This window comes from Scyliorhinus torazame, chromosome 29 (assembly GCF_047496885.1).
Source record: "Scyliorhinus torazame isolate Kashiwa2021f chromosome 29, sScyTor2.1, whole genome shotgun sequence".
In the NCBI taxonomy this organism is placed as follows: Eukaryota; Metazoa; Chordata; class Chondrichthyes; order Carcharhiniformes; family Scyliorhinidae; genus Scyliorhinus; species Scyliorhinus torazame.
The window spans coordinates 14,888,190-14,915,486 of NC_092735.1; the positions used below are offsets into that span (position 1 = coordinate 14,888,190).

The following is a 27,297-nucleotide window of genomic DNA, read 5'->3' on the forward strand; positions in this document are numbered from 1 at the left end:
CTTTTCACAGTAACTTCATTGAAGCCTACTTGTGACAATAAGTGATTATTATTATTATTAGTCTCATTCCCCAGCCCCATCTCCCTAGCACTCTAAATTCATCACTTTAAAATCGATATCCAGCTCTCTTCTGAAACCTCCTATGGAATGCACCTCCCCCACTTTCCCAGGCAGCACACTCCAAACCCCAACAACGCTGAGTAAAGATGTTTCTCCTCATCTCGCGTCCAGCTCTCTTGCTGACCATCTTGAAATTGTGACCCCGCGTCACTGACGTACCAACAGAATATCCTTCTATACCCTGTCAAAATTGTTCAGAATTTTGAACACCTCAATAAGGTTGCCTCTTAATCCATCTCTGCTTTAAGGGGAACAAGCCCAATTTCTCCATTCGTTCCTGGTATCTGAAATTCTTTATTCCTGGCATCATTCTAACTCTGAACATAGAACATACAGCTTGTGAGGCATGACCTACCCCTTACAAAGCCATGCTGACTATTGTTAATCAAACTATGTTTTTCTAAATAATCATAAATCCTATCTCTCAGAATCCTTTCCAGTATTTTGCTCACCACAGACGTAAGACTGACTGGTCTGTAATTCCCAGGGATTGCGCTCTTCCCTTTCTTGAACAGGGGAACAACATTCACCTCCCTCCAATCATCCGGTACTACTAATAAACCAGGGTATTGCTCGGGGGATCCGAGTTCAAATCCCACCACGGATGGTGGAATGGTGAAATTTGTATTCAGTAAAACTTTGAATAAAGTGTCGAATGATGACCAGAAAATAATTGTCGATTGTCGTTTGGTTTACTAAAGTTCTTTAGAGGGCAGCACGGTAGCATTGTGGATAGCACAATTGCTTCACAGCTCCAGGGTCCCAGGTTCGATTCCGGCTTGGGTCACTGTCTGTGCGGAGTCTGCACATCCTCCCCGTGTGTGCGTGGGTTTCCTCCGGGTGCTCCGGTTTCCTCCCACAGTCCAAAGATGTGCAGGTTAGGTGGATTGGCCACGCTAAATTGCCCTTAGTGTCCAAAATTGCCCTTAGTGTTGGGTGGGGTTACTAGGTTATGGGGAGAGGGTGGAGGTGTTGACCTTGGGTAGGGTGCTCTTTCCAAGAGCTGGTGCAGACTCGATGGGCCAAATGGCCTCCTTCTGCACTGTAAATTCTATGATACTCCAGTGGAGAGTGAGGACGCAAAGATTATCGCCAACGGCACAGCAATCTCCTCCCTTGCTTCCCGTAGTAACCTTGGGTATATCCCGTATGGCCCAGGGGACTTATCTATCCTGATGCTTTTCAAAATTTCCAGTACATCCTCCTTCTTAATATCAACCTGTTTGAGTCTATTAACCTGGTTCATATTGTTCTCATTAGCAACAAGATCCCACTCTCTAGTGAATACTGAAGCAAAGTATTCATTTAGGGCCTCCCCCATCTCTTCAGACTCGAGGCACAAGTTGCCTCCACTATCCCTGATCGGCCCCCCCTCTCACTCTGATCATCCTCCTATTTCTCATATAAGTGTAGGACACCTTGGGGTTTCCCCTAATCCTTCCCGCCAGGGCTTTTTCATGCTTCTAACTCTCTTAAGTCCATTTTAGAGTTCCTTCCTGGCTACCTTGTAACCCTCTAGAGCAGAGTCAGGTCCTTGCTTCCTCAACCTTACGCAAACTTCCTTCTTCCTCTTGACTAGAAACTCCACTTCTCTTGTCAACCAAGGCTCCTTCACCTTACCATTCCTTCGTCTCAGTGGGACAAAACTATCCAGCACCCGCAGCAAGTGCTCCTTAATCAACCCCCACATTACTGTTGTGCATTTTCCCAAGAACAATTGTTCCCACTTTATGCTCCTCAGCTCCTGTCGAATAGCAGTATAATTTCCCCTCCCGCAATTAAATACCTTCCCATACTATCTGTTCCTATCCCTCTCCATGACTACAGTAAAGGTCAAGGAGTTGCGGTCACTGCCATCGAAATGCTCTCCCACCGAGACATCTGACACCTGGTCTGGTTCGTTGCCGAGCACCAAGTCCAATATGGCCTCCCCCCTGGTCGGCCTATCTACATATTGAGTCAGGAATCGTTCCTGCACACACCTGACAAAATCTGCTCCATCCAAACCATTTGCACTAAGGAGGTTCCAGTCAATATTAGGGAAGTTGAAGTCACCCATGACAACAATTCTGTTACTTCTGCACTTTTCCAAGATCTGCCGCCCAATCTGTTCCTCTATCTCTCTGCTGCTATTGGGGGGACTATCGTAAACTCCCAATAAAGTGACTGCTCCTCTCTTGTTTCTAACTTCCACCCATACTGACTCAGTAGACAAACCCTCCTCAACTACCTCCTCTTCTGCAGCTGTGGTGCACTCCCTAATTAACAGTGCCACTCCCCCTCCTCTTTTACCTCCCACCTTATTCTTCTGAAAACATCTAAACCCTGGAATATTTAACAACCATTCCTGCCCCTGTGAAATCCATGTCTCCGTAATGGCCACAACATCGTAGTTCCAAGTACTGATCCGTGCACTAAGTTCATCTCCCTTATTCCTGACACTCCTTGCATTGAAACAGACGCACTTTAACCCATTCCACAATGCAACTTTGCCCTATCAACTGTCTATCTTTCCTCACAGACTTGCTGCATACTATTTCTGCCTGTTCAACAGCTACCCTATGCTCTGATCCATAGCTGTGGTTCCCACCCCCCTGCCAAACTAGTTTAAACTCTCCCAAAGAGCTCTAGCAAACCTCCCACCCAGGATATTGGTGCCCCTCCAGTTTAGGTGCAATCCGTCCTTCATGTACAGGTCCCACCTTCCCCAGACGATATCCCAATGATCCACATATCTGAAGCCTTCCCTCCTGCACCAGCCCTGTAGCCGCGTGTCCAGCTGCACTCGCTCTCTGTTCCTTGCCTCACTTGCACGTGGCACCCGTAGCAATCCTGAGATCACTACTCTGCTTGTCCTGCTCTTTAGCATCCAACCTAACTGCCGAAAATCACATTTTAGATCCTCATCCTTTTTCTTAGCTATGTTGTTGGTGCCTATGTGCACCACGACTTCTGGTTGCTCCCCCTCCCCCTGAAGAATCCTGTAGACTCGATCCGAGACATCCCTGGCCCTGGCACCCGGGAGGCAACTTACCTTCCAGGAGTCGCGATCGCGACCACAGAATCTCCTATCCATTCCCCTAACCATTGAGTCTCCTATCACTATTGCTTTTCTATTCTCCCCACTTCCCTTCTGAGCTACAGAGCCAGGCTCAGTGCCAGAGACCTGGCCGTTAGGGCCTTCCCCTGGTAGGTCATCCCCCCCAACAACATCCAAAACGGTATACTTGTTTTGAAGGGGAACAGCCACGAGGGATCCCTGCACTGTCTGCCCGTTCGTTTTCCTTCCCGACTGTAACCCCGCTACTCTTGTCCTGTACCTTGGTGTGGCTACCTCTCTGTAACTCTTCTCTATCACCCCCTCTGACTCCCGGATGATCCGTTCATCCAGCTCCAGCTCCCTAACGCGGTCTCGGAGGAGCTGGAGTTGGGTGCACTTCCCGCAGGTGTAGTCAGCGGGGACACCGGTGGTATCCCTCACCACCCACATACGACAGGAGGAGCATGCAACTGCCCTAGCCTCCATCCACTCTTACCTTACAGAATGCAGCTGCCCTGTGGACCAACTGGAACTCCGCCCTCCGACTCTGCTCCCAGTCAGCTGCACTCTCTGTAAACTCCCGGCTCCCTTCTCGCTCTTTGAGGAAATGAAATTGAAGGAGCACCTTACTCCCTCCGCACCTAACTCCCTCGGTCATCAAACTCTCTCTATCGCACTCAAATGCACCCAAATTCAGCACTCAGTGCAAACCAAGTCTGCACTGTAGCTGACTCACCTTTATACTTTAACTCTCGCCTCTGAAAACTGGCCGAATCCAATTAACTAATTAACAAGCTCTTTGACCAAGCTTTTGATCATCCGTTTTATAATGCGACCATGGAACACGTTGGGACGTTTTATTACATTAAAGCTGCTGTATATTACACGATGTGAAATTATAGCTGTCCGATGATTGCTGTTGATTTTCTTTTGGGAGCTAGAGAAGATTTTCCCATTCCTTTTTTTTTCCTTCCTCCTACTTTTCTTTCCCTTTTTTTCTTTTCCAAATATACGTTTATAAAATTATTGCACGGCACTTCCGGGTGCGGCGATGACCAGCTAAGTCGCACGTTTCGGCAGCTCCCGGTGGAACGGACTTTTGGGCTCTTAATAAGAGCCCCAACGGCAATTTTAACGGCTAAAAGCACTGTGCGGTAAACCAGATGGGAATCCCCCCTGGATACGGATGGAAAAAGGAGAGGAAAGTGGCCGGATTGCGGTGGATCCTTTAGAGCAGCGGCAAGGAAGGCAAGCAAAAACCAAGATGGCGTCGGAAGGTGGCAGTTTAATATGGGGCCCTGAACAACACGAGTTTTTGAAACGCTGCGTGGAAGAGCTTAAAAAGGAGATGAAGAAGGAGCTGTTGGCCCCGATATTACAGGCGATTGAAGGGCTAAAAGATGAGCAAAAGACCCAGGAGCGGGAGCTTCGGGTCGTGAAGGCAAAGGCTGCCGAGAACGAGGACGATATACAGGGCCTGGTGGTGAAGACGGAGATGCACGAGGCACACCATAAACGATGTGTGGAAAGGCTGGAGGTGCTGGAGAATAATGCGAGGAGGAAGAATTTAAGGATTCTTGGTCTTCCTGAAGGTGCAGAAGGGGCGGACGTCGGGGCATATGTGAGCATGATGCTGCACTCGTTAATGGGCGCGGAGGCCCCGACGGGTCCGTTGGAGGTGGAGGGAGCATACAGAGTGATGGCGCGAGGACCGAGAGCAGGAGAAATTCCCAGATTTACTGGGTTGCTGCTGCTGGGGAGAAGGGGGAGCTGGTATGGGGTGGGGTGGGGTGGGCGGGAGGGCACCGCCTGGGGGGGACACAGCTGCGTGGGAACCGGGTGAGGAGCTGGATAAAAGGGGATGGCTAATCGACAAGGGGGGGGGGTAAAGAGCCCCCCAACCCGGCTGATCACATGGAATGTGAGAGGGCTGAACGGGCCGATAAAGAGGGCACGGGTACTCGCACACCTTAAGAAACTTAAGGCAGATGTGGTTATGTTACAGGAGACGCATTTGAAACTGATAGACCAGGTTAGACTACGCAAAGGATGGGTGGGGCAGGCGTTTCATTCGGGGCTAGATGCGAAAAACAGGGGGGTGGCTATACTAGTGGGGAAGCGGGTAATGTTTGAGGCAAAGACTATAGTGGCAGATAGTGGGGGCAGATACGTGATGGTGAGTGGCAAATTACAGGGGGAGGCGGTGGCCTTAGTGAATGTATATGCCCCGAACTGGGATGATGCCAACTGAAGCTCAGCCCCCGGATGGGAAGGAGAGAATGATGTGTTTTCTGGACCAGCTGGAATTTCCTAAGGTGGAGGAGGAGGAGAGGGTGGGACTGGGAGCACAGATCGAAATGGAGGAAGTAGTGAAAGGAATTAGGAGCATGCAGGCGGGGAAGGCCCCGGGACCGGATGGATTCCCAGTTGAATTTTACAGGAAATATGTGGACTTGCTCGCCCCGCTACTGATGAGAACCTTTAATGAGGCGAGGGAAAGGGGACAGCTGCCCCCGACTATGTCAGAGGCAACGATATCGCTTCTCCTAAAGAAGGAAAAAGACCCGCTGCAATGCGGGTCCTATAGGCCTTTTTCTCTCCTGAGCATAGACGCTAAGATTCTGGCCAAGGTAATGGCAATGAGGATAGAGGATTGTGTCCCGGGGGTGGTCCATGAGGACCAAACTGGGTTTGTGAAGGGGAAACAGCTGAATACGAATATACGGAGGCTGCTAGGGGTAATGATGATGCCCCCACCAGAGGGGGAAGCGGAGATAGTGGTGGCGATGGATGCCGAGAAAGCATTTGATAGAGTGGAGTGGGATTATTTGTGGGAGGTGTTGAGTAGATTTGGCTTTGGAGATGAGTATATTAGATGGGTACAGCTGCTGTATAGGGCCCCGATGGCGAGCGTGGTCACGAATGGACGGGGGTCTGCGTATTTTCGGCTCCATAGAGGGACGAGGCAGGGATGTCCTCTAGCCCCATTATTGTTTGCACTGGCGATTGAGCCCCTGGCAATAGCATTGAGGGGTTCCAGGAAGTGGAGGGGAGTACTCAGGGGAGGAGAAGAACACCGGGTATCTCTATATGCAGACGATTTGTTGTTGTATGTGGCGGACCCGGCGGAGGGGATGCCAGAGATAATGCGGATACTTGGGGAGTTTGGAGAATTTTCAGGATATAAACTGAACATGGGGAAAAGTGAGTTGTTTGTGGTGCATCCAGGGGAGCAGAGCAGAGAAATAGAGGACTTACCGCTGAGGAAGGTAACAAGGGGCTTTCGCTACTTGGGGATCCAGATAGCCAAGAATTGGGGTACATTGCATAGGTTAAATTTAACGCGGTTGGTGGAACAGATGGAGGAGGACTTCAAGAGATGGGACATGGTATCCCTGTCACTGGCAGGGAGGGTGCAGGCGGTTAAAATGGTGGTCCTCCCGAGATTCCTCTTTGTGTTTCAGTGCCTCCCGGTGGTGATCACGAAGGCTTTTTTCAAAAGGATTGAGAAGAGTATCATGAGTTTTGTGTGGGCCGGGAAGATCCCGAGAGTGAGGAAGGGATTTTTGCAGCGTAGTAGGGATAGGGGGGTGGGTTGGCACTACCGAGCCTAAGTGAGTACTACTGGGCCGCCAATATCTCAATGGTATGTAAGTGGATGGGAGAAGAGGAGGGAGCGGCGTGGAAGAGATTGGAGAGGGCGTCCTGCAGGGGGACTAGCCTACAAGCTATGGTGACGGCGCCGTTGCCGTTCTCACCGAAGAAATACACCACAAGCCCGGTGGTGGTGGCTACTCTGAAAATTTGGGGGCAGTGGAGACGGCATAGGGGAAAGACTGGAGCCTCGGTGTGGTCCCCGATAAGAAATAACCATAGGTTTGCTCCGGGGAGAATGGATGGGGGATTTGGAACATGGCAAAGAGCAGGAGTAACACAATTGAGAGATCTGTTTGTAGATGGGACGTTTGCAAGTCTGGGAGCGCTGACCGAAAAATATGGGTTGCCCCAAGGGAATGCATTCCGGTATATGCAACTGAGGGCTTTTGCGAGGCAACAGGTGAGGGAATTCCCGCAGCTCCCGACGCAGGAGGTGCAGGACAGAGTGATCTCAAAGACATGGGTGGGAGACGGTAAGGTATCAGACATATATAGGGAAATGAGGGGCGAGGGGGAGATTATGGTAGGTGAGCTGAAAGGGAAATGGGAAGAAGAGCTGGGGGAGGAGATTGAGGAGGGGCTGTGGGCTGATGCCCTAAGTAGGGTAAACTCATCATCCTCGTGTGCCAGGCTAAGCCTGATACAATTTAAGGTGTTACACAGGGCGCATATGACTGGAACACGGCTCAGTAAATTTTTTGGAGTAGAGGATAGGTGTGCGAGATGCTCGAGAAGCCCAGCGAATCACACCCACATGTTCTGGTCATGTCCGGCACTACAGGGGTTTTGGGTGGGGGTGACAAAGGTGCTTTCGAAGGTGGTGGGGGTCCAGGTCGAACCAAGCTGGGGGTTGGCTATATTCGGGGTTGCAGAAGAGCCATGAGTGCAGGAGGCGAAAGAGGCTGATGTTTTGGCCTTTGCGTCCCTAGTAGCCCGGTGCAGGATACTGTTGATGTGGAAGGAAGCCAAGCCCCCGGGTGTGGAGACCTGGATAAATGACATGGCAGGGTTTATAAAGCTGGAACGGATTAAGTTCGTCCTAAGGGGATCGGCTCAAGGGTTCACCAGGCGGTGGCAACCGTTCGTTGAATATCTCACAGAAAGATAGAGGGAATGGAAAAGAAGAAGACAGCAGCAGCAACCCAGGGGTTGGGGGGGGGAAACCAGAAGGACTCTCAGGGATGTTAGTGTATAAGTATAATATGTATAGGTTGTTGTTATAGGTAATTGTATACTGGACGGCTGAATTGTATTTTTGGAGAGTATTTATTTGGGACAAGGCAGTTGCCATTTAGTTTTGTTTTTTCATTTTGTTTATATATTATTTATTTCTTGTTTAAAAAACTGGCCATTGTTATTTATATTGTTATATTACTGTGTAAAAGATACACAATGTACTGTTATGGTTGGCCAAAAATTGAATAAAATATATTTAAAAAAAAAAAAAATTATTGCACGGCCAAACTTTGGGAACTACTACTGGGCGGCAAATATAACCATGAGTAGGAAGTGGGTAGTGCAGGGCAGGAGTGTTTGCGGTCTTAGCCAGGATAGTGGAGGAGGAGGTGGACCCGGACCCTTTGGTGGCGATATTTGGGGTTTCAGAGAAGCCGGAGCTCATGACGAGGAGGAAGGCCGAAGTCTTGGCCTTCGCCTCAGATTGCACGGCGGCAGATTTTACTGGAGTGGCAGTCGACATCGCCACTGGGGGTAGCGGCTTGGTTGGGTGACCGTATGACTTCCGGCAGTTAGAGAAGATAAAGTATGAGTTGAGGGGCTCAGCAGGGGAGTTTGAGAAAAGGTGGGGGATGTTTGTGACAGTGTTTGAGGAGCTATTCGTCACCGGGGGGAGGGGGGATAATGGGGAGTGGGGGGGGATGAAAAAGGGGAAACATTTGTACAGACTCTATAGTTGATTGTTGGGAAGCATGTTTCCCGGGGTGTTTACTTGCTGTCACCTACTTTGATACATGTTTGTAATAAAATATTTTTTTTTTTTTTTAAAAAGTGGGTAGTGGGGGAGGGGTCGATGTGGGAGCGGGTGGAGGTGGCCTCATGTTTGGGGGCATTGGTAATGGCTCCTCTCCCATTCTCACTGGCCCGGTACTCCACAAGCCCAGTGGCAGTGGCGTTCCTGAGAGCAATGGAGGAAGCATATGGCAGTGGAGGAAGTGTCGGTGTGGGCTCCAATTTGTGGTGCTCACCGGTTTGTCCCAGGGAGGATGGATGGGAGGGTTTCGGAGGTGGCAGAGAGCAGGGATTGAGAGGCTGGGGGATTTATTTATTGATGGGAGCTTTCCATGTTTAGAGGATTTGGAGGAGGAGTTTGAATTGCCAGGAGGGAATGGGTTTCGATATCTGCAGGCAAGAGATTTTGCTCGAAGGCAGGTTTCGACCTTTCCGCTTCTACTGCCACAGGGGATACAGGACAAGGTTGTTTCTAGAATGGGGATGGGGGAGGGGTAGGTATCGGAAATCTATAAAGAACTTATGGAGTGTGAGGAAACCCAGATAGGTGAGATAAAACATACATGAGAAGATGAGCTGGGTAAGGAGTTAGAGGCGGGTCTGAGGGAGGATGCTCTGAGCAGAGTCATCAGGTCCTCATCTTGTGCCAGGCTCAGCCTGATACAATTCCAGGTGGTTCACTGGGCACACATGATGGTGGCCCGTATGAGCAGGTCTTTTGGGGTGGAGGGCAGGTGTGTGAGGTGTGCAGGAGGGCCCGCAAACCATGTCCACATGTTTTGGGCATGCCCGAAGCTTAGGGGACTCTGGCAGGGATTTGCAGATGTCGTGTCCACGGTACTAAAAACAAGGGTGGCGGCGAGTCCAGAGGTGGCGATTTTTGGAGTGTCGGAAGACCTGGGAGTCCAGGGAGCAAGGGGCGCTGACGATTTGGCCTTTGCCTCCTTGGTAGCCCCGAGGCGGATATTGCTAGCGTGGAGAGACTCGAAGCCCCCAAAATCAGGGGTGCGGGTTAGCGATATGGCTGGGTTTCTCAGACTTGAGAAAATTAAATTTGCCCCCGAGAGGGTCAACGTTAGGGCTCGTTCGGAGGTGGCAGCTGTTTATTGACTTCTTTGGAGAAAACTAAACTGTCAGAAGATTCAATAAGCTGTGGTAAGGGGGGGGGGGGAAGTTAGGCTATTTTTTGTCTAGATTAGGCGGAAACAGTGGGAGATGGAGGGATGTTTTATGCACTGAGCTATGTTTATATTTGTATCTTATATGCCTTAATAAAATGTTTTTTAAAATAAATAAATATAAGCTATTCTTGTGACTGCTGGCATGGAGAATAGACTTGAGGAGGCTGTTTCTGTCGGTTTCTGCCTGTTTGATCGCTCAGCAGAATTATAGCACAGGATGGAAGACTTGAGGCCAGGAGGCGCCAAACAATATGACCAACAAGAATTAGCCAAACTACTTAAGGGGCGAACAAAAGCACCACTATACGGAATTATCCATATTAGTTTGGGAGTGTCTTAACAATATCAGCAAGCAGAATTATCCACATTACCAGGAATGAGTGTGTGTGCATGTCCACGTATGTGCACACATTGTGTAGACGTGATCAGGCCCAACACTTTCTGCCCAGGATCTCGAGTAGTTGGGATCCTCTCTCCCTGCCCCTGTGGGATGGGCTGGGGAGGGCAAGGCCAACACCTGAAGGACAGGAGGGCATGTAGCTCTGCGGAGGACATGGGTGATGAGGGACTCTGTCATAAACCCCCCCCTCTTTCACTTACTGCTTCTTTCATCCTGCACTCATCCCTTGAACCGGTGGAACCCAATTAAGACAACTGCACAGTTACCACGGCAACAGTCCACGTAACTATGGTTACCAAACACCACTTGAGAAGCGACCATTATTTATTTCTGCAGTTTTACAGCAGCTAATGGTCCCCGTCACTCAGGCCATTACCCTCACAGCTCCAATACTGAACCCGGGGAGACCTCCTTTTCTTATAGTCCCATAATCCCCATCACCAACCCCCACGGCAAGTCCCAATACTCCTTGCTAGTCCTTGCTCATGGTGCTGGGGGAGGCAATGTTACAGAGGTAGGAGCAGGCAGGCTTGGCGATGGGGAGAATATGGATTCGAGTACCACGATTTCAAACAACCACCGCTTGCATTTACACAGGGCCCTTAATGTTGAAACATTTCCCAAGGTGCTTTGCAGGAACATACATCAAACAAAAATTGACAGAGCCTCACATATCAGGACAGTTAAGCAAAAGCTTGGACAGAGCAGTAGGTTTGAAGGAGGGTCAAAAGGAGGAACATGCACTTCCGGTAGCGGCCATGACCTGCTAGGTCACGCGAACGGCAGCTCCCGCCGGGATCGGTGTTTCGGGCCGCTAAAAGGAGCGGCGGCAATTAACAGGAGGGACCGGCGTGGGAACAGACGTGGGAGAGCCCCCCACCCCACCCCCGGTGCATGGAGGGGACCAGGAGCGTAGCCGGCAGACGTGCGAACCCGGGGAAGAAGGTTGAGAAGGTCTGGGAGGACAAAATGGCGGCCGGAGAAGATCGGGAGGTGTGGGCCCAGTGGGCCAGAGAGCAGCAGGAGCTCCTTAAAAACTGCTTCATGGAGCTGAAAACGGAGATGCTGGCCTCCATGGAAAGAATTGTGGTGACCCAAAAGGCGCAGGAGAAGGAGATCAAGGAGGTGAGGAGGAAGGTGGCGGAGAATGAGGACGAGATCCTGGGCCTGGCGGTGAAAGTGGAGGCGCACGAGGCGCTCCATAAGAGATGGCAGGAGAGGGTGGATGACCTTGAGTGCAGGTCTCGAAGCCACAATCTGCGGGTCCTGGGCCTTCCCGAAGGAGCGGACGTGAGCACGTACGTGGCCACAATGTTGGGGACGCTGATGGGCTCAGGGGCCTTCCCGCGGCCCTTGGAGCTGGATGGGGCGCACAGGGTTCTCGCCAGAAAGCCGAGGGTAAACGAGCCACCGAGGGCGATGGTGATACGGTTTCAGCGCTTGGCAGACTGGGAGCGGGTCCTGGGGTGGGCGAAGAAAGAGCAGAGCAGTAAGTGGGAGAACGGCGAGATCCGAATTTACCAGGACCTGGGAGCTGAGCTGGCGAGGAGGCGTGCAGGTTTTAACCAGGCGAAGGTGGTCCTCCACGGTAAAGGGGTGAAGTTTGGGCTCCTGCACCTGGCGAGACTGTGGGTAACATACCAGGACAGGCACCACTATTTTAATACCCCAGACGAGGTGTGGTCGTTCATCAGGCAGCAGACACTGGACCTGAACTAAGGGACTGTTGTATGGGGTGAAATGTGCGGGTGGGGAGGGACCGAGGGGAGGACGGCGGGTAAAGCATAAGTTTATGGGCATGTCTGCCCGAGTTTGGTTGGGGGTTTTGTTGTTTGTTTTGCTTGTTTTCCAGGTGTTCGGTGCTAGGGGGTGGGAAACTCCCGGGACGGGCTGTCCGGCGCACGGGGAGGTCCCAGATGGCGCTTGCCCCTCCAACCTGCAGGGGAAGGTGGCCCGAAGGAGGCAACAAGTTAAGGGTGGATATACAGAGGCGGGAGCAACCGGGGTCAGCATGGGTGAGCTGACTCACAGAAGTACAATGGGGGGGGGGGAAACCAGAGCTAAACGGATGCTTGGCAGGGGAGAGAGGGGGGGGGGGGGGGTTTGCTGCTTTGCTAACTGAAGGGGAGCCAGGCGAGGGGTATGGATGGAGAATTGGGCGGGGGGGCCGCCGGGGGGAGAGCCGGAGGAGGGAGGCGGGGGCATGCGGTTGGCCGAAAAAGGGAGATGGCTAGTTGCCGGAATGGTGTGTGTGTGTGTGTGTGCCCCCGACCACGCTGATCACGTGGAACGTGAGGGGCCTGAATGGGCCGGTCAAGCGGTCCCGCGTGTTCTCACATTTGAAGGGGTTGAAGGCGGACGTGGCCATGTTGCAAGAGACGCACTTAAAGCTCGCAGACCAGACGAGGCTGAGGAAAGGATGGGCAGGACAGGTGTTTCACTCGGGGTTAGACTCAAATACCAGAGCAGTGGCTATTTTGGTCAGTAAACGAGTGGCGTTTGAGGCGGGGAGCATCGTGGCGGACAAGGGGGGGCAGGTATATAATGGCGAGTGGCAAGCTGCAGGGGGCCCAGATGGTGTTAGTGAATATATATGCCCCGAACTGGGACGATGCGGACTTTATGAGGTGCGTGTTGGGTAGGATCCCGAACTTGGGAGATAAGTCACCTGATTATGGGAGGGGCCTTTAATACGGTCTTGGATCCGAGCTTAGACCCTTCCAAGTCCAGAACGGGAAAGAGGCCGGCGGCGGCCAGGGCCTTGTGGGAGTTCATGGGCCAGATGGGGGGGGAGTGGACCCCTGGAGGTTTACGCGGCCAAGGACGAAGGAGTTTTCCTTTTTCTCCCATGTCCATAAAGTCTATTCGCGAATAGACGTCTTTGTGTTGAGTAGGGCGTTAATCCCGAGGGTGGAGGGGGTAGAATACTCGGCCATTGCGGTCTCGGACCATGCCCCGTACTGGGATGACCTGCGACTGAGGCAGAACGGGGTCAGCGCGCTCTCTGGCGACTGGATGTGGGGCTGCTGGCGGATGAAGAGGTGTGCGGGCGGATAAGGAGGACTATTGAGAATTATGTGGGAGCGAATGACACAGGAGAGGTGACGGTGGCAGTGGTTTGGGAGGCTCTGAAATGAAATGAAATGAAAATCACTTATTGTCACAAGTAGGCTTCAAATTAAGTTAGTGAAAAGCTCCTAGTCGCCACATTCCGGCGCCTGTTCAGGGAGGCTGGTACGGGAATTGAACCGTGCTGCTGGCCTGCCTTGGTCTGCTTTCAAAGCCAGCGATTTAGCCCTGTGCTAAACAAAGGCAGTCATTAGGGGAGAGTTAATCTCCATTAGGTCCCACAGAGAGAAGGAGAGGGCGGAGAGGGAGAGACTGGTGGGAGACATACTCAGGGTAGGTAGGAGGTACGCAGAGGCCCCAGAGAGGCCTGTTGAATGAGCGCCAGAAATTACAGGCGGAGTTTGACTTGCTGTCCACGGGGAAGGCGGAGGCGCAGCTGAGGAAAGCGAAGGGGGCAGTTTATGAGTATGGGGAGAAGGCGAGTAGGATGCTGGCGCACCAGCTGCGCAGGAGGGAGGCGGCCAGAGATTGGGGGAGTGCGGGATAGGGAAGGCAACATGGTGCTGAGCCCAGAGAGGGTCAGTGAAGTCTTCAGGGAGTTCTACGGAAGGTTGTACGAGTCGGAACCCCCTGGGGAGGGGGAAGGGGTCATGGACCGGTTGAGGTTCCCAAGGGTGGAAGCAGAGCGGTTGCAGGGACTGGGGGCCCCAATTGGGTTGGAGGAGGTAGTCAGGGGGCTGGCAGGCATGCAGACGGGCAAGGCCCCGGGTGGCTTCCCCGTAGAATTTTATAAGAAGTTCTCTGAGCTGTTGAGCCCGCTCCTGATGAGAACCTTCAATGAGGCAAAGGAGAAAGGGATCCTCCCTCCGACAATGTCTCAGGCATTGATCTCGCTTATCCTGAAGGAGTAGGATCCGCTTCAGTGTGGGTCCTACAGTCTCCTGACCATGGATGCCAAGCTGTTGGCAAAAATTCTGGCCACCAGAATAGAGGACTGTGTCCCGGGAGTGATTGGGGAGGACCAGACGGGTTTTGTTAAGGGCAGGCAGCAAGGTTCTCGGGGTATAAGTTGAACGTGGGGAAGAGTGAACTGTTCGTGGTCCACGGTAGGGGCCAGGAGGAGAGACTGAGGGAGCTCCCGCTCAGGATAGTGGAGAGGAGCTTTCGGTACTTGGGGATACAAGTGGCCAGGAACTGGGATGCACTGCACAGGCTCAACTTAACCAGGCTAGTGGAGCAGACGGAGGGAGAGTTTAAAAGGTGGGATATGCTCCCACATTCTTTGGCGGGACGGGTGCAGACTGTGAAGATGACGGTTCTCCCCAGGTTCCTCTTCGCATTTCAGTGCCTCCCAATTTTTATCCCCAAGTCCTTCTTTAAGCGAGTGAATAGGATTGTGACGGGATTTGTGTGGGCGAATAAAACCCCGTGAGTCAAAAGGGTATTCTTGGAGCTGGGCGGCCAATGTGGCCATGATCAGGAAATGGATGATGGAGGCGGGGGCGGCGTGGGGGTGGTTGGAGGCAGCGTCGTGTAGAGGCACCAGTCTGGGGGCACTTGTTACGGCTCCGCTGCTGTTCTCGCCGGCGCGATACACCACTAGTCCGGTGGTGACGGCGGCACTGAGGATCTGGGGGCAATGGAGGAGGCACAGGGGAGAGGAGGGGGCCTCGGTGTGGACCCCGATACGGAATAACCACAGATTTGCTCCGGATAGGTTGGATGGGGGATACCAAGGCTGGTATAGGGCAGGTATTCGGAGGATGGGGGACCTGTTTATAGACGGGACTTTCCCTGACATGCAGGCGCTGGAGGAGAGGTTCGGCCTACCCCCGGGGAATGCGTTCAGGTACCTCCAGGTTCGGGACTTTCTTAGAAAACAGGTGGGGACTTTTCCGCTGCTGACCCCGCGTAGGATCCAGTACAGGGTGGTGCCTGGCGTCTGGGTATCTGTCGGGGAGGATGTGCAGACTCCGCACAGACAGTGACCCAAGCTGGAATCGAACCTGGGACCCTGGAGCTGTGAAGCAAATTGTGCTATCCACAATGCTACCGTGCTGCCCTGTTTGTAACAGTTCAACAATCTCTGTATCTTGTCTTATCTTTCATCTGTCCTCGCCCCAAGAACTGGCCGCACTCTGAACAATCTTTTCCCATCGATTTCCAATCTCCCTGCCCTCATTGCCCCCAGAGAGGCCAGTCCACGTTTGGATGATGTCTCTCCATGCCATCTTAGGTCTTCCTTGTGCATGTTTCCCAGGTGTTTTAGCTTGCGTCACCTCTTTTACCAAACACTCTCCCTCCTGCCTGTTCATATCACCTGTCCTGAATGTGTGAGCTTCATTGATATCACTGCCTCAAACAAGTTTCTCTTAACAGCAACTATCACAAGCACCCAGAAAGCTGCACCAGGATTCCCTGAAGACTCTTTGGACATCCTTGGTACCTAGCCTTTCATTATTACTCTATCCTGTCCTAGATGAACTTACCTACCTCCATTGAGATCCAGTTTTTCCCATTCATTTAACCCATCAATAGTTTTGATTTTATGCTTTAATTTACACAGCCTACAACGTCTTTATCTTTGCGTCGTCTCAAAGCTTCCATCACCTAAATTATTAATACACAATTGAGGCCCTAGCACAGATCCTTGGGGAGGGGTCTTTCTGCCAATTCGAGTATCTACCCATTATCCTCATTCTGTCTCCTGCCATTCAACCAATTTCCTAACTGGATCGATAATTTGCCTTCAATTCCATGTACTCCACACTTAGCCTTACGAGCCACTTTATCAGATACAGCCTGGAAGTCTAGCTAAATACATCCCCTGTTCACTACTTTAGCAGCTCCTTAAAAAAATTCAATCACATTTGCCAACCCTTTTACAAATCCTTGCTGTCTCTCTCTGATCAGCTGGAAATTTAAGGTGTTCAGTCATTCTAAATGGAGAGAAACTAGAGTGTTTTGGTGCAGAGGGATCTGGGTGTCCTCCTGCATGAGTCGCAGAAAGTTGGTATGCAGGGGCAGCAGGTCATACGGAAGGCAAATGGAATTTTGGCATCTATTGCTAAACGAATAGAGTATAAAAGTGGGGAAGTGTTGCTGCAACTGCACCAGGTATTAGTGAGACCACACCTGGAGTATCAGGCACAGCTTTGGTCCCTTATTTGAGGAAAGATGTAGAGGCAGTTCAGAGGAGGTTCACTAGATTGATTCCAGAGATGACGGGTTTGTCTTATGAAAAGAGATTGAGCAATTTAGACCTATACTCTCTAGAGTTTAGGCGAATGAGAAGTGATCCAATTGCAGTATTAGGTGATAAGGGGATTGACAAAGTAGATGTAGAGAGGATGTTTCTTCTTGTGGGGCAATCTAGAAGGGGAGTTCATAGTTTTAGGATAAGGGGTAGCAGATTTAAAACAGAGATGAGGAGAAATTACATCTCTCTCAGGGTCATGAATCTGTGGAATTCACTAATAATAATCTTTATTAGTGTCGCTGGGTGCCGCAACATTTGAGTAGATAGGAAGAGATCGATAGGTTTTAAATTCTCAATGGGTTGAAGGGTCATGGAGAATGGGCAGGACGGTGGAGTTGAGGACAAGATCATATCAGACATGATCGTATTGAATGGTGGAGCAGACTCGAGGGTCTGAATTGCCGACTCCTGCTTCCAGTTCTTATTCTATCCCAAATTATGCTTTAGTAATTTGCCAACAACAGATGCCAGGCTAGACGCTAGTGGAGGCAGGGGGTGAGGGAGAGTTGGGTAGGGGAAGGAGAGTGGCAGGTGGGGGGGGGGGGGGGGGAGACCAAGGGAGGTGGAATTGGCAGGGAGCTAGCCAGGGCAGGGGTATGCAGGGAAATAATTTTGAGGCCACAAACAGATCTATGATCTCATTGAATAGCAGAGCTGCTTCGAGGGGCCAAATGGCTCCTAATTCATACATGGGTATGTTAGAATGGGTTTATAATTCTCTGCTTTCCCTCTGTCATCTTTTTTAAATTAACGAGGGGCCTGTTCAATTTTCCAATTTAAAGGAACGATTCCTAAATTCAGATTGTAGTTCAACATCTGCTTTCTTTAAAACCCTAAGATGGAAGCCATCTGGTCCCAGGGACTTGACATTCTTTATAGTGCCATTTTTTTCTTCATCGCTATTATTTTGTTTCTGTTAATTTCGGTCACTCAGGATGTCCGGCATTCTGACCTCTGCCTCTGCTGCTGAGGAAAAAGAGAGGTGGAAAGGGAGAGAGTCCCAGAGCTTAAGGGGCTTGGCAACTCGAAGGCACGGCTGCCCCTGATGGCGTGATTAATATCAGCAAAGAGCAAGAGGCCAGAATTGATAAATAGACTGGTTCAGCCTCGGCTGCCCGGGAGTGAGATGGAATCGGTGTCGAGGGAACACTGCGTGCGCAGGGCTCAAAGGTAATAGCTTTTGTTTTCCTAGTGATTCATTGGAGGGAGTTTCTGTGGCTGAGGTTGTGCATGCTGGGATGATCAGTGTGACAAATCAGGAAGAGTGGAGGGGTTGAGTTGGTACTAAGATTAAAAGCTACATGGTCCAATTGCTATAAACATGCTATGGAAGAGGCAGTTAGGTTCTCGGGGGTGGGATGTGAGTGTCTGTATAGTCCTGTGACGTGACACCAACACATCGTTTACATAGAATTTATAGCATAGAAACTTGCTATTCAGTCCAACAAGCCTTTGTTTAATACTATACAGATGGACACATAGGCAGACAGTGGATTTACCTCCGGAAGTTGAGACATCAGGTTTGCCTTTACTGCCAGAGAGTCATCAATTGATTCAAAGAAACTGCGTTCCACCACATCGAAGGCCTGTGGAGAAGAAAACAAACAGGCCTCAGGCTGTGCAGTCACTCATCCACTTGCTTCAACCCTATTGGCTTCAAGAATCCCATCTGGCATGAAGTTCAGAGCAGATTTCATCATTCTGTCATGGACAAGGTCTCGCACAAAACTAATCCCACTTCAATAATGAACAGGTAATCTCACCCAAAGACCACAGAATGGTCAGGAGGGGAAAAGGCACAGTGTGCACACTGCAATCCATCGGAGTTAACCCTAATGGCTGGCGCACTGAATGAGACAGAGCTTTCCCTTGCACCTATTCCAGACTGTACCTGTGTCCAGTGTAGGAGGGAGCTTAACTCTGTATCTAACCCCGTGCTGTACCCGTCGTGGGAGTGTTTGATGGGGACAGTGTAGAGGGAGCTTTACCCTGTATCTAACCCCGTGCTGTACCTGTCCTGGGAGTGTTTGATGGGGACAGTGTAGAGGAAGCTCTATCTGGATCTAATCCCATGCTGCACCTGTTCGGTGAGTGTTTAAAAGTTTGACACAGCTTCTTTGACTAGATTTAACGAAAGCAACTATTGAATTGGCATCCTCCCTTTCAGGCAGGGGAAATTCAGGTATGAGGATAGATCGGAGGGGTTGGGACTGTTCTCCTTGGAGAGAAGAGGATGGAGATAAGATTTGATAGAGGTGTTCAAAATCATGAAGGGGCAGGATATCAGGAGAAACTGTTCCCCCCTCGTAAAAGGATCAAGAACGAGAGGGCACAGATTTAAAGTGATTTGCAAAAGGAGCAAATGAGATGCGGGAGAAAATGTTTTCACGCAGCGAGTGGTTGGTGCCCGGAATGCGCTGCCTGGAAGTGTGGGGGAGGCCGGTTCAATCGAGGCGTTCAAGAGGGCATTGGATGATGACTTGAATAGAAACAATGTGCAGGGGTGCGGGGTAAAGGCAGGGGAATGAGGCTAAGACAATGCTCAATGGGCCAAATGGTCCCCCTTTGCACCGTAACAATTCTGTGGTAACAGCACACTGTGGATCACTGCCTCATCGTGTCACCCATTTTTTCTGCTGATGTCCTCCAATCCATGTTCTCTGGTTACCAACCCAGTGGAAACTACTCTGTTTATTCACCCTGTTAAAACCTTCTGAACGACACTCTCAAATTTCCCCACAACATTTTCAGCTCTTAAGAACAACAATCCCAGTCTTGCTCATTGCCCAATGTCCCCGGTATCATTCTAATAAATCTCCTCCACACCTTCTCTAAGGCCTTGGCATTCTTCCCAAAGTGTGGTGCCAGAATTGTCCAGAATATTAAAGTTGGGGAACAACCGATGCTTATTCAGGGTTAGGGTCAGTTCTGCATCTTTCCCATTCCTCTCTTTAGAAAGTCGAAGCATCCCGTTTGACTTCTGAACAGTCTCAACTTCCGCCACCCTCCAAAGTTTGTGTATGTCGACAATGCAGTCTCGCTTTTGCTGCGTCTCCTGTTGAATTGTGCCATTGAGTTTACGTTGCCTGTAAATCTTTCTAGCATTAAATCTCATCACATAAAACTTACAGTGCAGGAGGGGGGCATTCGGCCCATCGAGTCTGCACTGGCCCTTGGAAAGAGCACCCTACTTAAGCCCAGGCCTCCACCCTATCCCTGTAACCCAGTAAACCCACCTAACCTGTTTGGACACCAAGGACAATTTATCATGGCCAATCCACCTGCGGAAGGAAACCGGAGCACTCAGAGGAAACCCACGCAGACATGGGGAGAATGTGCAAACTCCACACAGCTAGTCACCCAAGGCTGGAATTGACCCCGGGTCCCTGGCGACGTGAGGCTAACCGCTGTGAGGCAATCCATGGCTAATCCACCTAACCTGCAGATCTTTGGACTGTGGGGAGGAAACCGGAGCACCCGGAGGAAACCCACACAGACACGGGGAGAACAACAGACTCTGCACAGACAGTGGCCCAAGCCGGGAATCGAACCTGGGGCCCTGGAGCTGTGAAGCAACTGTGCTAGCCATTGTGATAGTGGTGCCACATGTCTGTTCATTTCACCACTCTCTGTCCTCCTGAACTTATCATCCTTGCTGTTTAATCATCCATTTCCTTGTTTAATGTAAACCAGTCTCTTTGTGTCTCAAGGGTGCGACACGGTGGCACAGCGGTTAGCCTCACATCGCCAGGGACACGGGTTCAATTCCAGCCTTGGGTGACTAGCTGTGTGGAGTTTGCACATCCTCCCCGTGTCTGCGTGGATTTCCTCCAGGTGCTCAGGCTCCTTCCACAGTCCAAAGACGTGCAGGTTAGGTGGATTGGCCACGCTAAAGTGCCCCTTAATTTCGAGTCTGCACCGGCTCTTGGAAAGAGCACCCTACCCAAGGTCAACACCTCCACCCTATCCCCATAACCTAGTAACCCCACCCAACACTAAGGGCAATTTTGGACACTAACGGCAATTTATCATGGCCAATCCACCTGACCTGCACATCTTTGGACTGTGGGAGGAAACCGGAGCACCCGGAGGCAACCCACGCACACATGGGGGGGATGGGCAGGCTCCGCACAGACAGTGCGGGGAATTGAACCTGGGACCCTGGAGCTGTGAAGCAATTGTGCTATCCACAATGCTACCGCGCTGCCCTGTATTTAAAGCCACTCCCCACCATCCTGTTTAACGACTGCCCCTTGACCAAATGAATTTGCCCCTCTTGTCTCGACTCCCCCGAAGTTATGAAGAGGTCAGTGATTCGGATAGGCTAGTTACCTGCAGCAGCACCTTGCGGACGTCAGCATCACCGTGACTCAGAGTCAGCTGGCCCAGCAACAACTCTGCTGTCAGCCTCTGTGTCACAAACTTCGAGACGCGACTCCCATCATATCCATTGAAGACCCCATAAAGGTAGCACTCGTCCTCCCTGGAGAGAGAGAGAGAGAAAGGGGGGTTAAATCAGCTGGAGGTTTTTATGGAGGAAATAAGGAGAAACTGCTTCCAGAACAAGAAATGTCGATAACCCGATCTGATGCTGGATTATTCGCACAGGCACAGATAAATCATTAATGCAAGGAATGGGCCGGGTGGAATTCGATAGGAACCGTACCAGGGCAGCTGATCTTCACCAGGGATGTTACTAGCTTGGATGAAGGCAAGGGGGAAGAAGTTTGATTGCAGGAAGACACGAGCAATCATTAGCCCCTCAGATATGGACACACTGGAGCAGTGGGCACATATCCGACAGGCTAATGGTCTGGAGGCACACAGGCCCTAATCCCAAAATGGCAACTGGTGAAATTTAACTTCTGGAATTGAAAACTAGCCTTAGTAATGATGACCATGAAACCGTTCTATTGTCGTAAAAACCCATCTGGTTCACGACTGTCCTTTAGGGAAGGAAATCTGCCGCCCGTACTCGGTCTGGCCTGCATGTGACTCCAGACCCACAGCCATGTGGTTGACTCTTAACTGCCCCTCTGAACTTGCAAGCCACTCACTTCAAGGGCAACTAGGGATGGACAATAAATACCGGCCTGGTCAGCGACACCCACATCCCATGAAATGAATGAAACACAGAGAAAGGTTCTGGTGTTTGCTCACCCCTATCACGAGTGATTTCAGGCCCACAGAAAGACACCATAGAATATTTCATAGAATTTACAGTGCAGCAGGAGGCCATTCGGCCCATCGAGTCTGCACCGGCTCTTGGAAAGAGCACCCTACCCAAGGTCCACACCTCCACCCTATCCCCATAACCCAATAACCCCACCCAACACTAAGGGCAATTTTGGACACTAAGGGCAATTTATCATGGCCAATCCACCTAACCTGCACATCTTTGGACTGTGGGAGGAAACCGGAGCACCCGGAGGAAACCCACGCACACACGGGAAGGATGTGCAGACTCCGCACAGACAGTGACCCAAGCTGGAATCGAACCTGGGACCCTGGAGCTGTGAAGCAATTGTGCTATCCACAAGGCTACTTTGCAGAAATCTGGCCAATCTCCGGTGACCTACAGCGTCACAAATGAGGGCGGTGGGGGTCAGGGCAGTGCCAGCCGGGGTTAACTCGGAGATCATGGATTGAAAACAGTTGGAAAAAAGAGCGAGGGAAAATAAATGTTTTCACACAAGGCATTTGAGAAAGTACCACATGGGAGACGTTTTGGCAAAATTAAAGCCGATGGAATGAAATGGACACTTGCAGTGTGGATATCAGATTGGTGAAGGGATAGGGTGTTATGCTGGTGAACAGCTGATTTTCAGAATGGAAGGAATTCTGAAGCGGAGTTTTCCAGGGACGGCTGTTCATTTGGATATGCGGTCGTGATTTTGGCATGCACCACATAATTTCAGGATTTGCCTATGATACAAAACTCAGAAAAAATGGTCACCAGTGAGGACGAAGTCACCGGAAGCTGGAAATGTCTTTCATTCCTGTTTCCATTTCAGTAAATGCTTCAGTCACGTGGAGGGACCAGAGGAAATGGGATTGTTCTACTTAGACCAGAGAGGGTTCAGGGAAGATTTGACGGAGGTATTCAGTTTGAGCAAAATTAACAAGGAAAAACTGTCTCCAGTGGCAGAAGGGTCAGTAACCAGATATCCTGCCAGGCAGTGAGTTCTAGATCCTCACCATCCTCTGGTTTCTCCTCGCCTCCTCTTGAATCCTTCTGTCAATTACTTTCAGTTGATGCCCGACTTCATTGACCTCTCGGTTGGCCGAAACTGCACTTTCCTCTATCCATTCTATCGATGCTTTTTCATAATGTCATACGCCTTAATTAAATCTTTCCTCAGCCTCCTCTGTTACAAAGAACACAGAGACAGCGGAGACACTGAACCAATATTTTGCCGCTGTCTTCACGGCAAAAGAAATAAAAAATTTCCAAAAACTAGTTAATGCAGAGAAACGTGGTGCAGTGAACATCACTAAGGAAACGGTATTGAATAAACTGATGGGATTAAAGGCGGATAAGTCTCCCTGACTTGATGGCCTACACCCTAGGGCGTTAAGGGACGTGGCAGCAGAGATAGTGGACGCATTGGTTATGATATTTCAGAATTCCCTGGATTCTGGAAGGGTCCCGGGGGATTGGAAAAACGCTAATGTGATACTAATTTCACTGCAAACATTTGGCAGTGTTGGCTAGTATATATGTAAAATAATCTGGCAGATTATCGGGTGCAAATAATCTTCTGCATCCAAACTCCCTTCACCCTATCATCCGCACATAGTCATGTAGACCCGAGGTGTAAATTCCCCCCTCATTAACATGTACAACTTTTGCTGACGTTTTGGAGATTCCTCCTAACATTTCCTATTTTGTCAGCTGTCGACTGATAATGCTTCTCTGAAGCATTTTAGAATGCGCTTCCTATGCTAAAGATGCTGCACGTTGCTGTTGAATGGCATGTTTCAATAGTGTGTAATATGGGCTGTATAGGGGGTGTGAGCAGAGGGTTGGCATCGATGGGTGAGGCAGTGGTATGCCCAGGGTGTACAGTGGGCCCATATTACTCTTTTTTTAGACTGTGGCAGGACATTAAGGTGCAGAGTTGAAACTCACCGAAATCTCAGCCATCCATCCTCCAATGTGTGGCCCTCAGAACTGGTGCCATCCACCTGGTAAACCCGGTTTGTGCCATAACCAATACCCGACAGCTGACACACAGTGAGATCATCCGTCCAACTGGGCTGCTCCTGAGCAGGAAGTGAAATTAAACCATTAATCTGTGACCAGGGGGAAATAATCCACCCAGAACATCCGTTTCCCCAGGGCAGGGATGCACAGAGCTCAGACTCCCCAGGGCAAGGGGGGCACCAGGAGCAGTCTTCCGAGGGCAAGGGGTGGGGCACGGGGCCCAGACTCCGGGGGGGGGCGCACGGGGCCCAATCTCCAGGGGGGGGGGGGCCCAGTCTCGGTTGGGGGGGGGGGGGGGGGCACGGGGCTCAGTCTCGGGGAGAGGCACGGGGCTCAGTCTCGGGGGATCACTGGGCCCAGTCTCCGGGGGGGGGCCACGGGGCCCAGTCTCGGGGGGGGGGGGCACGGGGCCCAGTCTCCGGGGGGCGGCGGGGGGGGCACGGGGCCCAGTCTCAGGGAGAGGCACGGGGCTCAGTCTCGGGGGATCACTGGGCCCAGTCTCCGGGGGGGGGGGGGGCGGGGGGGGGCCAGTCTCCGGGGCGGCGGGGGCCAGTCTCCAGGGGGGGGGGCCAGTCTCGGGGGGGGGGGGCACGGGGCCCAGTCTCCGGGGGGGGGGCCACGGGGCCCAGTCTCGGGGGGGGGGGGGGGCACGGGGCCCAGTCTCGGGGGGGGGGGGGCACGGGGCCCAGTCTCGGGGGGGGGGGCACGGGGCCCAGTCTCGGGGGGGGGGGGGGCACGGGGCCCAGTCTCGGGGGGGGGGGCACGGGGCCCAGTCTCCGGGGGGGGGGCAGCACGGGGCCCAGTCTCGGGGGGGGGGGCACGGGGCCCAGTCTCCGGGGGGGGGGGGCACGGGGCCCAGTCTCCGGGGGGGGGGGGGGGCACGGGGCCCAGTCTCCGGGGGGGGCCACAGGGCCCAGTCTCCTGGGGGGGGGGGGGCGCACGGGGCCCAGTCTCCGGGGGGGGGGGGGGGCCACGGGACCCAGTCTCGGGGGGGGGGGGGGCAGCGGGGGCCCACGGGGCCCAGTCTCGGGGGGGGGAGGGGGCACGGGGCCCAGTCTCCGGGGGGGGGGGCACGGGGCCCAGTCTCGGGGGGGGGGGGGGCAGTCTCCGGGGCGGCGGGGGCCAGTCTCCGGGGGGGGGGGCAGTCTCCAGGGGGGGGGCAGTCTCCAGGGGGGGGGGCACTCTCCAGGGGGGGGGCACTCTCCAGGGGGGGGCAGTCTCCGGGGGGCGGCAGGGGCCCACGGGGCCCAGTCTCGGGGGGGGGGGGGGGGCCACGGGGCCCAGTCTCGGGGGGGGGGGGGCACGGGGCCCAGTCTCGGGGGGGGGGGGGGCACGGGGCCCAGTCTCGGGGGGGGGGGGGGGCACGGGGCCCAGTCTCGGGGGGGGGGGGCACGGGGCCCAGTCTCTGGGGGGGGGGCGCGCACGGGGCCCAGTCTCGGGGGGGGGGCGCGCACGGGGCCCAGTCTCCGGGGGGGGGGGGGGGGGAGGGCACGGGGCCCAGTCTCCGGGGGGGGGGGGGGGGAGGGCACGGGGCCCAGTCACGGGGGGGGCGCACGGGGCCCAGTCTCCGGGGGGGGGGGGGGGGGGGGCACGGGGCCCAGTCTCCGGGGGGGGGGGGGGGGGGGGCACGGGGCCCAGTCTCCGGGGGGGGGGGGGGGGGGGCACGGGGCCCAGTCTCGGGGGGGGGGGGGTGGGCGCACGGGGCCCAGTCTCCGGGGGGGGGGGGGGGGGGGACTCTCACATTCTGAACAATCCGTCTTCTCTGCGACGCCATTTCTCCGGATGTGTGTAACATTCCGATCACATGACCGGAAATGTTTCAGAGGATCAGAGGCGGGGCTGGGCATGAGGGGGCGGGGCTGGACTTGAGGGTGGGGCTGGGATTTAAGGGGGCGGGGCTGGGGTTGAGAGGGTGGGGCTGGGATTTAAGGGGCCGGGGCTGGGGTTGAGGGGGTGGAGCTGGGATTTAAGGGGCGGGGCTGGGGTTGAGGGGGTGGGGCTTGGTTTTAAGGGGTGGGGCTGGGGTTGAGGGGGTGGGGCTGGGTTTTAAGGGGTGGGGCTGGGTTTGAGGGGGTGGGGCTGGGATTTAAGGGGCGGGGCTGGGATTTAGGGGTGGGGCTGGGTTTTAAGGGGTGGGACTGGGGTTGAGGGGGTGGGGCTGGGGTTTAAGGAGGCGGGATTGGGGTTGGGGGCGGGATTGGGGTTGGGGGGCTGGGGTCCGGGGGTTGGGGCTGGGATTGAGGGGGCGGGGCTGGGGTTGAGGGGGTGGGGCTGGGGTTGAGGGGGTGGAGCTGGGATTTAAGGGGCGGGGCTGGGGTTGAGGGGGTGGGGCTTGGTTTTAAGGGGTGGGGCTGGGGTTGAGGGGGTGGGGCTGGGTTTTAAGGGGTGGGGCTGGGTTTGACGGGGTGGGGCTGGGATTTAAGGGGCGGGGCTGGGATTGAGGGGTGGGGCTGGGTTTTAAGGGGTGGGACTGGGGTTGAGGGGGTGGGGCTGGGGTTTAAGGAGGCGGGATTGGGGTTGGGGGCGGGATTGGGGGGCTGGGGTCCGGGGGTTGGGGCTGGGATTGAGGGGGTGGGGCTGGGGTTGAGGGTTGGGGCTGGGGTTATCATAGAATTTACAGTGCAGAAGGAGGCCATTCGGCCCATCGAGTCAGCACCGGCTCTTGGAAAGAGCACCCTACCCAAGCCCACACCACCCTATCCCCATAAACCAGTAACCCCACTCAACCAACCCTAAGAGCAATTTTGGACACTAAGGGCAATTTATCACGGCCAATCCATCTAACCTGCACATTTTTGGACTGTGGGAGGAAACCGGAGTACCCGGAGCAAACCCACGCACACACGGGGAGAACGTGCAGACTCCGCACAGACAGTGACCCAGCCAGGAATCTAACCTGGGACTCTGGAGCTGTGAAGCAATTGTGCTACCCACTATGCTACCGTGCTTCCCGGGGTTGAGGCTTGGGGCTGGGGCTGAGGGGCAGGGCTATAGTTGAGGGGGTGGGGCTGGAGTTGAGGGGATGGGGTTGAGGGGGCGGGGATGAGTTTGAGGGGGAGAGGCTGGTGTTGAGGGGGTGGGACTGGGGGTTGGGGTTGGGGTGGGTCTGGGTTTGGGGTGGGGCTGGGGTTGGGGGTTAGGTGGGGGTTGGGGTGGGGTTGGGGGCTGGGGTTGAGAGGGTGGGGTTGGGGGTGGGGCTGGGGTTGAGGGGGTGGGGCTGGGGTTGAGGGGGCAGGGCTGGGATTGAGGGTGCGGGCCTGGAGTTGGGGGTGGGGCTGGAGTTGGAGGTGGGGATGGGGTTGTGGGTGGGGCTGGGGTTGGGGTGGGGTTAGGGGCAGGGCTGGGGTTGAGGGGACGGTGCTGGGATGGAGGGTGCAGGGCTGGGGTTGAAAGGGT

General features: G+C 53.4%; 1 protein-coding gene across 4 annotated transcripts in view; it reads right to left on the minus strand.

Moving 5' to 3' along the window:
* Positions 1–27,297, minus strand: part of tab1 (TGF-beta activated kinase 1/MAP3K7 binding protein 1) — a 308,216-nt gene that overhangs the window by 81,125 nt on the left and 199,794 nt on the right. For 2 of the 4 annotated variants that reach the window (XM_072492106.1, XM_072492105.1), the window contains exons 1-4: positions 25,643–25,720; positions 23,827–23,960; positions 21,027–21,177; positions 18,194–18,280 (exon numbers count right to left, since the gene is read on the minus strand). In XM_072492106.1, the coding sequence (XP_072348207.1) occupies positions 18,194–18,280; positions 21,027–21,177; positions 23,827–23,960; positions 25,643–25,696 (426 nt within the window). In that variant the 5' untranslated portion in view covers positions 25,697–25,720. Of the gene's footprint in view, positions 1–18,193; positions 18,281–21,026; positions 21,178–23,826; positions 23,961–25,642; positions 25,721–27,297 lie in introns of those variants that run through there. The other 2 variants (XM_072492103.1, XM_072492104.1) reach the window with 1 other exon arrangement.